Raw genomic sequence first — 17118 nt, 5'->3', positions numbered from 1 at the left:
AAATACTTGATCCAGGAATAACCTAGATCCTGGGGTGGACAGAATCCAAAAAGAAACGGCCTCAAAAGAGGGCTCATGCACTTTCCTGGGCAAGGCTCAGTCACTATCTTCCGCATGTGTGTGCTCTTAACCTACAATAGAAACTTCTGCCCATTGTAATTTGCGGTGTAATCAAGATCTCTAGCTCAAGCGTATGGGGACCTGAAATGAGGAAGAAAACTGAGGTACAGAGAGGACATTGCTCAAGCCAATAAGGTGAAAGTAAGGATGGCTAAAGCCCCTCCTCCAGTCACAGTCACTTTATGTGGAGGGTAGAATCATGAGATCAGAGATGTGAGTGAACTAAGAGGTCAGAGCTGGGAAGGTATTCCACAGCAGAAAGAAGGCCTGGGTCCCCACTTTCGTTCTTCTTCCCCAAAGGAGCAAGCAGTCCCTCGGCAATATGAGATTCAAGCTCATCCCCGTCATTGTTTCTGTTCCTGACGCATTTTTCAACACCAACCAAATATTAGGCAAAGAAAACTTTATTCGTAGAATACAATTTTTACCATACAGGATGCCACAGCTGGAAGATACACAAGTATGGGGATGAGGAGTTGGGTGGGGTGGTCAGTAATTGTGAGGCACGTCTGTCATTTTTCATTGGAACTTCTTCCACAGCTCCCACTTAGTATCCATTGTTTCCATTGACAAAACCATTGTGGCAGTCAGTAAATATGTCCTTAATTTAATAAAAGTGACTACCCACCCCAGCCACTCGTCTAGAAGTTATAGTTTGTTCACGGTTTGAAAGTATATAATGTGCCCTAGTCATAAATATTATCTACGAATTTTTAAAGACATGCACAAGTACAAAAATAAATAGATTAAATAGCAGAAATAAATAAATAAATTAACGAATAAATACATCCAACAGTACAAAAGATATCACCCAAACCATAAACCCATGATGTAGATTAAGAAAGGAAAACAATTACAATAAGGAAATAAATATTAAATAAGTAATATACACAGTGACCAGCACTAAATGATGAAGCAAAGAGATGGTGGTTTGGGGTCATGTCTCCACAGTTTTCAGGACGGGACTCGGCCAGAAATACTGTCAGTGATATCATCACTTTGCTCCTATCTCATCTCCTCCATCCATTGCAGGAGAATGTCTAGCTCTCCCAAAGCTTTCACCACCGCTTCCTGAAGTTTAAGCTGAAAGACATACAGTTGTGTAATGAGCAAATCAAAAGGAGACAACATGCGCCCCAAGATTGATCCTCTTTTTTCATTGGCAGTTCTGTTGGGGATCACAAGCAGAGCATTCTTTTCAAGATGGAAGAGCTTGAAGAAGTTATGGAACTTCAAGATCTCACAAGAGGAAGGAAAATTATTGAGTCCATCACCCTGGTCTCAAATAGGGAAACTAAGGCCGGAGGGGTAGCAGAATTAGGACTATAGCCCAAGCCTCTTGCATCACAGAGATCAAAGCAATTAGGCTGTGTTTTTTTAAAGGTGTGTGTGTGGGTGGGTGTAGGTGTGTGCGGGTGTGGGTGTGTGCACGTGTGCTCACGCACACAGGGGCTGCTTACTCTGCATACTTCCATTGAACAAATATGTATTGTGCTAAGCACTGGGCTGGCTCGGGATCCAGAGATGAATTGTACATCCTCTACCCACAGGGCCTTTACAGTCTAGTGAAGGAGACAGGCAGAAGCAGGCAGTTAAAATGTAGTGTGGTGCCTGGCCGGCTTGGCTTAGTGGTTGAGCGTTGACCTATGACCCAAGAGGTCACTGTTCAATTCCCGGTCAGAGCACATGCCTGGGTTGCGGGCTCAATCCCCAGTGTGAGGCATGCCGGAGGCAGCTGATCAATGATTCTCTCTCATCATTGATGTTTCTATCGCTCTCCCCCTCGCCCTTCCTCCCTGGAATCAATAAAAATATATTTTTTTAAAATGTAGCATGGTGAATAAATGATGGAGTCCACACAGGACAACAGCATTTAACTCAGAGAGGTAGCAGATGTGCAAAGGCATGAGGCGAAAAACAGCATGGGGTGGGCACTGGTGAAATTGTGAGTGACTGTTTTTGAGGGCATGTGTGAGTGCATGCATGTTTGGAAGACTATAGACTCTCCTTCGTGCACCTGGAAGATCACATGTCTCTGAAGTGACTTGATGGCCATTCCCTTTTAATTCTTTTTTTTTTTTTTTAATATATTTTATTGATTTTTTACAGAGAGGAAGGGAGAGAGAGAGAGAGTTAGAAACATCGATGAGAGAGAAACATCGATCAGCTGCCTCCTGCACATCTCCCACTGGGGATATGCCCGCAACCCAGGTACATGCCCTTGACCGGAATCGAACCCGGGACCCTCCAGTCCGCAGGCCGACGCTCTGTCCACTGAGCCAAACCGGTTTCGGCCCTTTTAATTCTTAAAGCATTTTTCAGAGAAAGCACCCTTCTAAGCCTGCCTGGGTGTCCCTGGGGTGGAGCAGAGGGACAGACCACATGACTTCAGAGAGCTATTACCCTGAGGGCAACAGGATTTCTCCCAGTGTGAATACTCATCCCACTCATTTATGATCTCAGTTCTGAAAACACACTCAGCCCAACCGAGGCCAAAATTGCATATACCTTTTTGAAGCGACTCCGAATCTGGTTGAATTTCTCCATCGCTTCCTCCCCACAAGGGCATGTCATACGGGCATGCTGAAAAGAATGCCAAAGAATGATAGGTTTTATAAGTATTCGATTATCTGCCATTAACATGAAGTAAGTGGGAATTCTACTCTTTCTATAGGTACTCCTTTCTCATAGACAAGTCTTATCAAACCTCATCATTTGAGAGCATTAACCTAGTCATCAGTAGATCAGAAAACCAGCTCTTTAGGCTCAAATACAGAGCTCATTGCTTCTTTTAGAAACAAGTAACACTGAAGGAATTTGTGATCACAGTGTCATCTGGCCTGTACCCCCTATTCAGCTTTAGTCTGCTCCCCTCCCAGAGAGTCCCCATGGAAAGAAAGAATTGGATTCCTAGATCCTACTGAGGCCCTATCTTGATATTGAGTCCAATGGCCTAATGACTGGCTGCCTGGACCCCGGATGTACTAGAACACACACCATCAGATACCTCACCTTAATTTCGTGGAAAAAAGATAATTGTCATTAACATCCAATAGCTAGCATTTTATAGTTCTTTAGACTTTTTAGATGGAACCTATACCCAAAAGTCAATAAAACTGAGTTCTTATTACCTAGTCACACGGCTCAACACAGACTATTAGAACTTTTGAACTCAGTTTTTCCATCTATTAATGGGAGTAAAAAAAAGAGCTTGGTTGCTAAGTCATTGAAGCTGTGTACTAAGATTAATCCTTTACCCAAGACCCTTACTCACACAGAGCCGAAGGTCCTTCTTGATAGTAAGAAAAGAGTTGGCGAGACTGCTGAGCTTCCGGAGGGTATGTCGATCAAGGGCCTGATAGTTTTTGAATACCTCGTCCAGGTAGAGTCTCAGATAAAGGAGAAGGAGGCAGCACTGATCTGCAGGCTACAAAGAAGACTAGGATGTTGGTGGGGAGAAGGTGGCCAGGGACAAGACTCAGAGTAATAGAGAGGCCCCTGGCTCACATTCCCTCCCAGAACTTCTATGGGCCAAACACATACCTTTGCGTCTTGCAAGGACTCAGTTTTCAACATTCTGAGGTCCATGATTTCATCTTCGGCTTGCTAAACAGAAAAAGACAAGAAAATGACAGGTCAGTGATGGCTGTCAGGGTCTTAGACATAGAGACCTCTTATCCCCTCCTTGCCATGACCCTTGGACAGTGTCCCTTTCCAAAACACTTTTAAATTATGAACTACAGATATTTCCTGGGAATGCATCCTCCTGGTAAGGAGTTCCCAACCTGTCTCTTTTTATGTTCACACTATTGGGGGACAGAGAAAGACAAGTAGAGAAGGGGAGAAGCAGTCACAAATTGGGAGGGTGCCTCCCTCACATACCATCCTGTCCTGTATCTCAGAAAATTCAGTTTGCATTTCTTGAAGGTTTGTGGCGATCACACAGCTTCCCAAATGAAGTGTCTTCAGCCCAGCAGAAGGTGTCCAGAAGAGAGAAAACACAGCCAAGAGAAGGCAGAGGGGGAGACAAGAACTTTTCATCTTGTGCCAGAATCTGGAAACCACAGGAGCTAGGAATTCAAAGGAAAGAGCATGACTTACTGATTTCCCATCTCATGCTTTCAGAAGCCAATCTAGTCACCAGGGACGGGCCTCCCCCAGATGTCTCTTGGGGGTGAAACCTCATAGCTTTATCTGACTTCTGACAGTCGGATGCATTCATCTAACTTACTAAGGAAAACTGCTGAGCCTCCTCAAAGAGTAGCTTTCAGGTGCTTGTTCAAGGTCTGAGTGTGAATTGGTGCTACAGGTCCCAGCTCTTTTATTCTGTCCCCATCCCAGCCCCATCGTCATTGCCCAGCAGGTAAGGCCTGGAGCAGCAGGCACTTGTAGTGAGTAGACAGAGGATGACATCTCAGGGAAAATGTCAAAACTTGTTTGGGTGCCTTGACGTAAATCATCTTCGCTTCCAGGATGCCAGTGTAGCTCACCCTAGACCCGCAGGGAAAACTAGGGAAAACCAGAACTCACAGAAGTTGTTGCTGAGCCACCAAAAACACTTGGAGAAAATTGTCTCAATTTTATGGCCACCTCAGGGCAGAGAAGCTTAGTTCTGATTGGCATTTGTCTGAGATCAGATCGGTTATTTGAGGATGGCAGATTTATTTCAGCCCTGAAGGCAAATAGAAAGTCAATGACTTCATAATAATTCTACTGCCAGGGAAAGGCGAGATCTGATAGGCAATCATCCCAAGTCCACCTAACACTTCTCCACCCTCCTGAGCTGTTGACTCCTCAGCGCCCTCTGCAGGAAGACTTTAGTCAGGCACAACTGGGATGAATCCAAGAGCACACTCTTTCCTGGCCCTTTAACTCCTGGTGAAGATCAAGTAGGATCTCGAACACAGAGGAAAAAGGCAGGAGAAAACTGATTTCCTCTTGGGGTGAGCCTTGCTCTGTAGTGGCACTTTATAGTGTTTGCTGAGTTTTACGAAGAAATAATAATGTGCTGGGATTAGTCCAGGGGTGGGCAAACTTTTTGACTCGAAGGCCACAATGGGTCCTTAAACTGGACCGGAGGGCTGGAACAAAAGCATGGATGGAGTGTTTGTGTGAACTAATATAAATTCAAAGTAAACATCATTACATAAAAGGGTACGGTCTTTCTTTTTTTTTTAGTTTTATTCATTTCAAACGGGCCGGATCCGGCCCACGGGCCGTAGTTTGCCCACAGCTGGATTAGAGTGAAGAAGCACTTACTTCAGGCACAAAATTTTAGGGAGCACCAAAAGTCTCAGAAATATCAATAATAATAAATTGAGATTTAAATAATCTTTTAATCGTTATATTTAATCCTATATAATAAAACCCTAATATGCAAATTAACCAAACAGTGGAATGACCAGTCACTATGACACACACTGACCACCAGAGAGCAGATGCTCAACACAGGAGCTGCTCCCTGGGGGTCAGTGCACTCCCACAGGGTGGAGCACCGCTCAGCCAGAAGCCCAGCTCACGGCGAGGAGCCGGCCTACACCGGCAGGTGGACATCCCCTGAGGGGCCCTGGAATATGAGAGGGCGCAGGCTGGGCTGAGGGACACCTCCCCCTCAGTAAACAAATGTTGTGTACCAACTCTCTAGTAGTTAATATTTTCCGCATTTCTTGATTTTACCCCAAAATTTATTTAAACAGGAAACTTTGTCTCTGATGTAAGTGGAAAATTAGTATTGCTTGCATATATATAAAAAATAGAGAAAATGCCAATTAACCGGGGCTTCGAAATGGTTCGACTGGACAGGAGGTTGCACGTGCAGCATCAGGGGTGGGGCGGCAGGGGCCTCCACACACTTGTGCTGGGGGAGGGCCTGATCAGCAGCAGCCACAGCTGCCTCAAGGGCCAGAGAGGGAGGCAGGGCCGGATGGGAGGGTGGGCAGTGCGATTTCAAATTGCACGCTGGGCTCCTAATATTATATAAATAACTAGAGGCCCAGTGCATGAAATTCGTGCAAGAGTAGGCCTTCCTTCCCCTGGATGCCAGCACCGGCTTCTCTCCTGTACCTGGAACCTGGGCTTCCTTCACAGAGGGAGGCCCCGCCCACCTGCCACACCCTGTGGGGCTATCATGGGGCCATGGCTAGGCCCCTGACCAATCGCATCGACCCTGCCTTGGCTGGCACCACTGGGTGTCATAGCGTGGTCCCGGATGGTCGTCCAGATGGTCGTTCCACTGTTTAGCCATTTGGTCGATTTGCATATTATGCTTTTATTATATAGGATAATACTTGTAACCTTTTAATCATTATATTTAATATTATATTTATAAATTAAATTTTATAAATATACTTAATTTATATTAACATCAAAATTAATGAAAAATCCATGATAAATAAAATATCACTATTTTAAAATAAAGACAGAATCTGACAGTGCCAAGCTGAGCCCTATTGGAACTCAAGACAGAAGGGAAGATGAGTACTCCTATTTACTTAATATATACTATATGCTTTTTAAAATACATTTTTATTTATTTCAGAGAGGAAGGGAGAGGGAGAGAGAGAGAGATAGAAACATCAATGATGTGAGAGAATCATTGATCAGCTGCCTCCTGCACGTCCCCTACTGGGGATTGGGCCTGCAACCCGGGCATGTACCCTGACCGGGAATCAAACCATGGCCTCCTGGTTCATAGGTTGATGCTCAACCACTGAACCGCACCAGCCAGGCTACACTATATGTTTTTATGTATCTTTAGTGATTAATTTTTCCCCAGAAGTACATATATGATGAAAATACAGGTGATGAGTCTTCACCAAGAAAGTAAAATTATAATAAATTATGTATGGGGCATAAATAAATATTTAAATTTACAATAATGTTGTGAGTTGTAATATAGCTACTTTTAAATTTTTCAATATTTTTCAACTACTTTAATGTTTTGGGGAAATAACATACATAAAACACATAAAAACATATGTAATGGGGTGTACATCTTTCCTCTTGCCTTAGGCTCCCATATGCTGGCACACACTGATCATCATTACCACTTACTGAATTTTTCCTATGTACCAGGCAATATGCCAGGTATATTTTATATCCATGTCCACCTGAGATATTGCCAAATGTAGGAAAAAGAAATAAACAAACTGAACCCCCCAAAATCTGAAAGAACTCTGGGTTTAGAGACAAGAGAACTGGGTTCATTTCCCTCCCTACAAGTTCCCATCAGTGTAGGTTGTTCCAGTTTGCCCAGAACCGAGAAAGTTGCCAAAACACAGGACTTCAGTTTTAAAACTGGAAAAGTCACAGGTAAACCGGATCAGTGAGTCACCCTACATCTACTGGGCCTTAGGCAAGTCCATTCACCTCTCTGAGTTTTGTTTTCTCAGCCCCAAAATGATGACAATTAAACATACCCCAGAAACTTGTTTTTACATTTAAATAAAATAAAGCCTAATTTATACACCTGCCTATAGTGAGTGGTTAATTCGTTTTAAATAAAGAATGATGTTAGTTTGCCCTGAACATAGTAAGTGTATAGTAAATATATGATAAATTAAACAATTCAACCAGTACTTATTGAGCACCTACTGTCTTGAATATTGTGCTAGGTAATGAAGTACAAAGATAAACATGGAAATTCCCACCCTCCAGGGTATATTTTGTCCTAATGGAAAGGGCTCCTTTAGATGTGACCTTGTACACATCGAGGTAGATGACTGGCAGAACTGGGCTGGTTAAATGGTGTTGATAGAGGGCAAGTTCTCTTACCTGAACTCAGAACCGGCTGTTGCTGCTGATCTCCTAGGAGTCTGTTTCAAAGCTAAGAGGCTTCCAATTATTTATAGATGTGTCACAGGAAGGAAGTGAGCTCCCATAGGTGAGAAGTGAAACTCCCTTGGAAATTCTCTGATGCATGGCACTTCCTCCCATCCGAAGACAGTTTAATTGTTGGCTGGATTACCTCAACACTTCCAAAAAGCACTTCTTATGAGGTTACTGGTGGTAATTATTGGATAAAAGATATGCTCTTTTTTTCTGGTTTCTTTCTAAAGATAACTAGGGCAAAAAAAGATGACTGAATTACAGAACTGTAAGGTGTTTTTGCCCTCCTTTAATTCCAGTTTTCCTTAACCAGGCTTCTCCCCAACCTCAGACATGGTGGGCTGCCTCCTGCTGTTCCTCCTTTACTCTTGCTATTCCCCCCATTTCCCTCCAACCATGGCCACCCTTGTTTCTCTCCATTCAGTATTAAAGAGTGGGCCCCAATTCTTTATTCCTAAACTACTTCATTTTTTAATATATTTTATTGATTTCAGAGAGGAAGGGAGAGGGAAAGGGAGATAGAGGCATCAATGATGAGAGAGAATCATCAAGCATCTGCCTCCTGCATGTGCCCCCACCGGGAATCGAACCTTGACCTCCTAGTTCATAGGTCGACGCTCAACATAAACTACTATTCATAAACTACTTTAAACCACGCTGACCGCTTTCCTCTCTGACTTCCAAGAGCAGATTTTTCTTTGGCACGTGAAAGAGTGTGATGTTGCCTTCTGTTTCATGGGCCTTCGCCTTTTCTCCCTGAGGACGTGGAAAGATTTTCTTATACAGGGACTTATCTATCCAGTTTAATGTTTCAAAAATTTTCAAGATGGTAGAGATTATTATACTATATCCCTTTTCAACTTATTTTCTACTCAATATCTATGACTCTAAAGTCCTGCATTTGAGTCCCAGGATTCTACAGTTTAGAGAATGACTTTGACATATTATTTCATCTTTTTGGATTGCAGTTTACATATCTGTAAAATGAGAGCAATATTTTATTTTATAATATTTTATAAAATATTGTACATGAGATAATGTATAAATTCCTTTCCGGTTCTGACATTCAATGTCACCATGATTCTTTGTTATTCTGCCTTTTGGGTCAGGGCACTCTCTTTCATGTCTTTTAATGTCTCCTAAAGTTCCTCAAAATGAAGACCATAACTTTTCATCCTAATGTTTGATACACGTTAAAAATATGTGTGAACATCTAATCTAAATAGCTCTTGAGCTCATACTTGTTTTATTCTTTTTATTTTACTTTATTTCTTATTGTTGATACTATACAGATATCCCCATTTTTCCCTTCTTTGCCCACCTCCTACTACCCTCCTCTTCCCTCTGGCCATGACCACACTGTTGTCTGTGTCAATGGGCTATGCATATATGTTACCTGGTTCCTTCGCCTTCTTTCATCCAGTCCTCTACTCTCCCTTCCCCTCTGTCTTTTTTTTATCATTGGTGATAAGTGAACAATTTCTCTTGATCAGCCATAAGTGATTAAAGTAAAATTGAAAAGCACAATCTGACAAGAATACTTAAAATCAAGACTTTCAGAAAATAAAAGCAGTACCCATGCCAGTCAGTTCCTTTTCATTAGCCAAGAAGAACCCAAATGCTTTGTGTTAACTTACTTGCAATGATTAATTAAACGTATTCATGTTCAATCCCCCCAATTTAACTTGAATAATCAATTGTCTCCTTTTCCTATATCAAAAGGCTTTATTCTTTTAAAAGCCATTGAATAGATCCCATTCCATTCTCCGTACAGACAGCAATTTAGTTCACTTCTGTGCTGAGCCAGCATGGCCATGGGTGAACCTGAGAGGGGGTGGTGAAGGATTTAGGAAAGACAGACAAGAGATAAAAGCTGAGGCTGGGTGGGACGATGCCCTCTCTGGTGGAGAGACAGCACTATGGCGTGTAAGCCGAGTCTTTATTTTATAGCCAGATTCCACGAGACAAAGTAAGGGTGTGGTCAAGATGTTAACAATGTTCTAATCTACTCAATTGCATGCACCTGAACTCCATCATCACTCAGCCATGTGGGACCACAGGTTCGGACCATAAGCTCAAGCTTACAACTATAGCCTTTGGCTATAATTGTGCTGGGAGGGCTTTGCCTTTCAAGCTGGGACTTGAACGTGGCTTTGCCAGAAAGGATCATGCCCTCTCATTAATCCCAGGTTTAACCTGTCCAAAAGCTGCAGCCGCTCTCCACACACTTCCTCAATAAAAGTTTTCCTACCTCACCCTAACCATTCTCTCTATCTCCACCACCAATTCCCAAGGCAAAAATGATTCCTCCCAGAAAGATATTTAACTATCGCCTCAATTAGTGGTAGTAGAGAGTGATGTGGGTGAACTTAAGAGCATTTAAGTACATTTTTTTAAAAATAGAGGCCAATTAAACATGTAGGAGGAATCTAGGAAAGTAAAAATATAGCTAGACTGACACATGCATTTTCCATCTGTGTAGGTCAGAACTATCTGATATTGGCACTGTCATATGGTTCAACCTAACATTATTATTATTATTATTATTATTATTATTATTATTATTATGTATAGATTTTCCTGAACCTGGTACCTGGGGTAACTATTAATTACTCTGTACACTATAATCATTTTTGTGTGTATATATATGTGTGTATGTGTTAAGGGCCGCTGGCAAAAAACACTTGGTTTAATTATGCCCGCTGAAACTCAGAGTGAAGGCAGAGCCACGCCCTGAGGGCAGACCAGGTCAACAGACTGGGACACCACTCAGTTTGACCTTCCCGCTCAGTGTTAAGGGGATGGATCTCATGATGTTGCCAGGAAATCAAGGCCCACCTAGATGTGATGTAACTTCCTGTTATTCAAGTATAAATAAATCTGCTTGCGGTGCTGAGGCTCTCTCTGTCTGTCCCTCGAATCAGAGGGCAGATGCCACACCCAGCCCAAGCTTCTATTCTATTTTTGTGTCTGTCTTTTCATTTTTCTTTAATCCCAAAAGCACCTCCTACTTAAACGAACTGGTTCATGTCTCTCTCTCCATGCGGGACACGGAGAAGAGACCGCAGCCCGGCATAAAAATATAGTTAGACTGACCACATACATTTTCTTGTGTAGGTCAGAACTATCTGATATTAGCACTGTCATATGGTTCAACCTAAAATTATTATAATAATGTATAGATTTTCCTGAACCTGGTACCTGGGGTAACTATTAATTACTCTGTACACTATAATCATTTTTGTATGTGTATGTGTATGTGTGTGTATATGTATATATATATGTATGTATATAAATGTATGCATATATGTATATATAATATATAATGTATATATAGTATATAACATACAATGTATATACACTAATATATATTTAATGTAGATATTATCACAAAATCCCACTAAGAACATAAGCTCCTTGAGGCTATAATTGTGTCTGCCTTACCACCCCTATATTACAAACACCTGGAATGGGTCCTAGTCTATGGTAAGTTTTGGATAAATGTATGTTGAATATATTGTTATTTCTATGGGACAGGTATTTTTTTGCCTATGAGACAGGCCTTATAACCCAATCTTCTGACAAAGAAACGTAAGCTTAATGGTTGAATGGGTTGCCCAAGTTCACCCAGCCAGTAGAAACGGAATGTACTGAAAATAGAGCCTCTCCTCCTACCGTTGATGTGAGGATAACCAGGCCCAGGGGGCAACATGAAGATTAAGGTGAGTTAGTGGCAGAATGGAAACTTCCATCTAAGTCTCTTGATTTTTAATTCATTGCTCTGTGCATTAAACTGTGTGTCTTCAGGGACAAGAAGACCTACAAGAGCAGTGGGAATGGGGGTGCCAGGAAACAGGGCTCCTCGTTCTATTTCGGGGCCTACTTATAAGAGTCCCAACGGTCTGTTCAGTGAGAAGAGACGAGGCATCTCATCTGTCTGAGAACCTCTGAAATTCACACTGAATCTACAATAATAGGAAGAACCTAGCACTTTCCATCATCCTCCCAGGAAGCCGGTGTGGGGAGCCGATATAGGATTAAGCCTCGGACTGACCTGTTGGCAAAGTCACAAACAAGTCCCAGCTTAGAGGGCACAGTCCTCTTAAGCATAATTAGGCTTGACCTTATGACGCTCCCTAGATCTTACCTGGGAAGCTAATGGGCTGAGGGAAGTGCAACAAGAACAAAAACAAGTGAAACTCACAAGAACAGTGTAAACAAGTGAAACTCACAAGAACAGTGTAACTTTGGTAACCACTACCTTGTTTACCTCTGACTATAAAATAAAGGCTCAGCTTGCCTCGGGATCTTTCTCTGTGACCTCAGCCAGGCACAGGAAGATCCACGGAGACTAAGGAAAGCTAGAGAGTTCTGAATGCTGTCTCCGTGTAAAACATTCTTTGCTGACTCCGTCCACACCTTTGGGAACCCCTGGACCACCGGGGCTGGACCCCGGCAATCCGGAATCACTGGGGTGATTCTATCCTATCATAAGCACCCATCTGCTAAGCAGGGCACTTTTGGGCAGTGATGGAGTCCATGAAGCAAACAATGAGTTGTTGCAACCTGTCCTCAAGTCCTGAAATCAGAAGGTTTTCAAACTTCCCAATATAATGGAATTCACTGCCTTCTTGGACAATTAATTTTAATCACATCATGTCTAAGAACCAGTTCATTCAGCACTGCAAATGATTAGCGGAAATGGCGTTGCCCTGCCAGTGTGGTTCAGTGCTTGAGCATCAACCCAGGAACCAGGAGGTCACAGTTTGACTCGGATCAGAGCGCAGGCCCAGGTTGTGTGTGGGCTCGATCCCCAGTAGGCGGCGTGCAGGAGGCAGCCAATCAATGATTCTCTCTCATCATGGATGTTTTATTTTTCTCTCCCTCTCTCTCTCCCTCTCTGAAATCAATAAAAACATATTTTTCAAGGTATATGGAACATATAAAACAATCTCTAATTTTTTAAAAAATGGTGTTACTATTTAATAATTCTCAACTTTTCTAATCTTATTTCCCAGAAACACTGTTGTGGGAACTAGCCAGTGAGACAAAGCAAAAGGCACTGGCCAGGCCAACAGAGCTTTCCTCTAGGTCTGCACCCCCAAGAGGCCCTGGGCCAAGTCCCTGCTGGGGGCGCTTGCAGCTTCTGTGTGGCCAGCCAGGCTCCAGGCAGCTCCCTGACTCTCCCTGCTGCTCAGACACCCCTCCGACAGGCTCTCCTGCAGTCTGTCCTCCCTCCATCACAGACTCTTCCCAGTGGAGGACTGTCCCTTGACCCTATCCGAATCTTGCTTCGTTCATGCCAGCAGGATCCCTGGCACACGAATCGCTTGGCCTTCCCCAGGCAGCTGTGAACGAATGTCTGCCTGTGAGTGGCAGAAGCAAACCCTGTGAGTGGCAGAAGCAAAGGGCTCAAATGAGATGGGGGGGGGAGGGGGGGGATGTGGCCCGGGCGGAGAAATAAGGGTGCATTTCGTGAGCACACGAAGCTAACTTTAGGAAGTGGGGTTTCAAAACTGGGGGTCAGCCTATAACCAGTGCCAGGTAATTATAAAGATAAGCTGGGCAGAGGAGAAAGGAGAGTCCCTTCTTAGGAAATAAAATCGGCTTCCTCACCGGGGCATTTTGGGGCAGGAAACAGTTGTCTAGAAACCAAGGAAACCCGGTCACTCCTTTTTCCCCATGGCAAGTCCTGAGCTCGCAGTTCAGCGTCTTCCCCGCCTGCATGGAGGGCATCATCGTTGCTGGCATCTGAGCTGCCTGCCAGTTGCATCACTTCGCAGGGAAACACTGGCATCCTCGTTCTGAGGAGGAAGAACCTCGCTCACTGGGAGCCTTGCCTGGCAGCCCCGCCACCTCCCTGCAGGGCGGGGATGGGTGGAGCAGCCGGCTATCAGGAGAGTACTTTTCTACTTTTCGGTTCCCTGTGCTCAAAGCCAACAGAATGAGTGACGTCATTTCCTTTTCCAGCGTTTTTTCCATCTTGCTCTGTTTAACCAGCTCAACTCGTTGTCATTCTTTCTCCAGAGAATTCCTGTAACTTAGCGGAGTCCCCAGAATTGGCCACTTCCTCCCGCTCCAGCCTGCAGAGTGGGAGCCCCTGGAAAATCCTCTCCCAGACATGAAGTCTGGGAACAAAACTCCAGCCTTAGCCTTGATTGAGCACTTTCCTCACCTGGGAAGATGGGGATATAGGCAATTTCTTTCCTTTTAATTCCACAAACAAGCAAGGAGACTCTCCGTGTGCCCGCACTGAACAAAATGGCCCAAAAGTACCAAAGTGGACAAGACATGGCACTTGGGACCTCAGAGCATCATAGGGGAACAGACCCTCTAACGCAGGGGTTCTTGGCCTGGGAAAGGGGAATGGGGAAAAAAACATCCTTTTCTGCTTTTTCCACTAACCTCTGTTCAAAGCATTTCCTTCCATCATGAGGCTGGGAAACAAACATAAACCTCAATAGTATTCGCAGCACCTGTGAACCTGTCCCTGCTAGAAATACAGCTATTTCCTATCCTATTCCAGCTGCTTCGGAAACCCCAAAATATCATTATGTTCCTCACAACTTAGACATGTCAGTAGTACATAGGCCCACTGCTGTCATTCTTTCTCCAGAGAATTCCGGTAACATAGCAGGGTCCCCCAAACTGGCACACGGAGAGGTTAAATAACTTACCTGAAGTCGCACAGCTCAGCAGCAGCAAAGCCAGGGGCTTCCAAACCAGGCAACCTGGTGCCAGAATGAACTACAACAAGCATGTCAAACTCGCGGCCCGCGGGCCGCATGCCTCGTTTATTTGGCCTGTGTTAGCCTTTGAGTTTGACATGCTTGACCTACAATGTCGACAACAATGTATACATGTTGACGCTCAGAATGCGCCAGGCACTGAGGTGAAAACATTGCTCATGCCTTCTCCTTTACTCCTCATAATAAGGTAAAGGCCGCCCAATTAAATGGATGAAGAAGTGTGAAGATTAGTAAGTTTCAACGACACACCTAGAGTCATACAGCTCTAGTTATGGAATTGGGATTTGTGAAATTAAACAAGGAAGTCGTTAGACTGAGGTGAGACTAATGCCATGGCAGCCTGATAAGCAATCTATAACCTAAGCCTGGAAATGCCTCAAGTCATGAAATCAAGGACAGCCAGTCCCTGACAGTCACTCGGGCTTTGAGCTGTAGCCAGTCAATTTCCTTTCTTAGCTTCTGCACCTTCTCTCTCTGAGTCTTTCTCCTGGATCCTGTGGGCAGAGCGCTCCTTCTGGTCCGGCACTGCCTGATTCCAATAAACACTGATTTGCTCAAATAAACTTGTAAAGTTTTTGATGTGCCTCCATTTACCTTTTAATAGTTCCAAACTCAGAGAGTCCTACTCCAAAGCCTGGGTCCTCCATCAGGATGCAATGCGGCCTGCTCATCTTGCATGCGTGATGCGAGTTTGGGAGAGGAGGAGCCTTACTGGTGGAAGGAGCTGTGCCTGCATGAAGGGCAGGTTGTTACATGGATGGTTGTAGAGGAGGAGGAGGGGACAGGAGAGGGAAGGCGAGGAAGGGGGAGAGAGGGGGAGGAGAAAAAAAGGAGGGGGAGGGAGGAAGGATTACCTCTTATTATCTGCCTACCTCACTTTACCCACTTCCCTTGTCTACCTGTCCTTTCCCTCCGTCCAGAATTGAAGAATGTGTCCTGACTCTGGTTGTCCACGGAGTTGTGTCTTTGATGGTGTTTCTTGTTTGTTTGTTTGTTTGTTTGTTTTTATTTATTTATTTCAGAGAGGAAAGGAGAGGGAGAATAGAAACATCAATGATGAGAGAGAAGCATTGATTGGCTGCCTCCTGCATGCCGTTAGGCTGTCCCCTACTGGGGATCCATCCCGCAACCCAGGCATGTGCCCTGACCAGGAATCGATCTGTGACCTCCTGGTTCAGAGGTCCACACTCAACCACTGATGTTGTTGTTTCTTGTTTTTGTTTTCACAGAGCTGGTGCTTAATAAATACCTGCTAAGGAGCCAAGTATAAAATTCTTTCCCAAACCATTTCTTCTCCAACCTCCATCAGCTCCTAGCAGCACCCTTGAGAAATCTAGGGCTCACCTTTAACCACCAAGGTGCAGGGGGAGGGAGCCCATAGCTCGTGCAGGACTGTGCCAGGCACTCAGAGGTGACCTGCCCCCATCAATTCAGGACAGAAGCTCTTTACACTACACCAGGAAGCCTCCCCCTGCTGGGGTTACTGTGGGGGGGCATGTGGTTGAGGGGCTTCCCCTCACTTGGTGCTCACAGAATCACATTGAGACTGGTGTGTTATCTCCATTCTACAGAGGAAGACACGGAAACTTAAAGACATACGTAATTTGCTCAAAGTCAATAGGATTGGAACCAAGTTGTTCTGACTTCAGGAATCCTGCCCTGTCCACTAAAGCACACTCTGTGAAATCTCCTTCTCAGGTAGAATAAGAAAGGATGCTTCGGCCAACTGGTCACAGTAGAGATACCGACCCAGAAAGGCGAGTATAAAGTGCTTATTTCAGCAACTGGCACGTGACAGATGCTCAGTAAGTGTCAGCTGTCATTGTCCTTAACCATCTGAGGAGGGTCCATCTAGAAGTTGGTGCCCATTTTGTCCTCTCTCCACTGTAGCCTGGGCCCAAACTCCTCTACCCAGGATACCCCAGCTTTGTCACCATGACAACCATCCCTCTGTCAGAAACACTCTTCTCTAGCCTGACATATACACCCTTTGAGACTTAGGGTCAGAGAAGATGTTTCTAGGTTGAGAGCAGTAAGAAAGAGAGGACAGAGAGAGACAAAGACAAAGTCAGGCAGAAAGAAAAGGCAATGACACAGAGAAAGAGGAGGAAAAGCAGAGTGATGCCCAGGAGTCGGTGGTCAGAAGCCCTCCATCCATCTTCCCGATCCGTATGCAGAGGACAGGGTGCTGGATGGAGGCTTTAGAGACCCAGTTCAGAACCCTTCTCTAGTCTCATCCTTCTCCAGGCCTCGTTATGTTCTTTAAGGCCCCATTCATTTCTAATAGTTGCCATTTATGATTCCTTAACTGACCCTTCCCCCCACCCCAATCGGAAGACACTTTCAGTAATTGATTAAAAAAACAGAGTTTATTAAGAAAAATCAGTCAGTACAATATGCACTACAGGATATCGCTCAGCTC

General features: G+C 44.2%; 1 protein-coding gene across 2 annotated transcripts; it reads right to left on the bottom strand.

Moving 5' to 3' along the window:
* Positions 1-508: 508 nt before the first annotated feature.
* On the bottom strand, positions 509-7924 carry IL20 (interleukin 20). Of its 2 annotated transcripts, none has more exons than XM_036344807.1 (6): positions 7894-7924; positions 4003-4190; positions 3664-3726; positions 3395-3547; positions 2629-2703; positions 509-1203 (listed from the first exon to the last, which is right to left on the bottom strand). In XM_036344807.1, exons 2-6 carry the CDS (start codon positions 4159-4161, stop codon positions 1126-1128), a joined length of 528 nt encoding a protein of 175 aa, XP_036200700.1. In that variant the 5' UTR covers positions 4162-4190; positions 7894-7924; the 3' UTR covers positions 509-1125. The 2 variants fall into 2 exon arrangements, with proteins under 2 accessions (XP_036200700.1, XP_036200699.1); XM_036344806.1 differs by lacking the exon at positions 7894-7924 and adding an exon at positions 4352-5196.
* Positions 7925-17118: the final 9194 nt, after the last annotated feature.

This window comes from Myotis myotis, unplaced genomic scaffold, assembly GCF_014108235.1.
Source record: "Myotis myotis isolate mMyoMyo1 unplaced genomic scaffold, mMyoMyo1.p scaffold_m19_p_18, whole genome shotgun sequence".
NCBI lineage: Eukaryota > Metazoa > Chordata > Mammalia > Chiroptera > Vespertilionidae > Myotis > Myotis myotis.
This window is presented reverse-complemented; position numbering and strand designations above follow the sequence as displayed.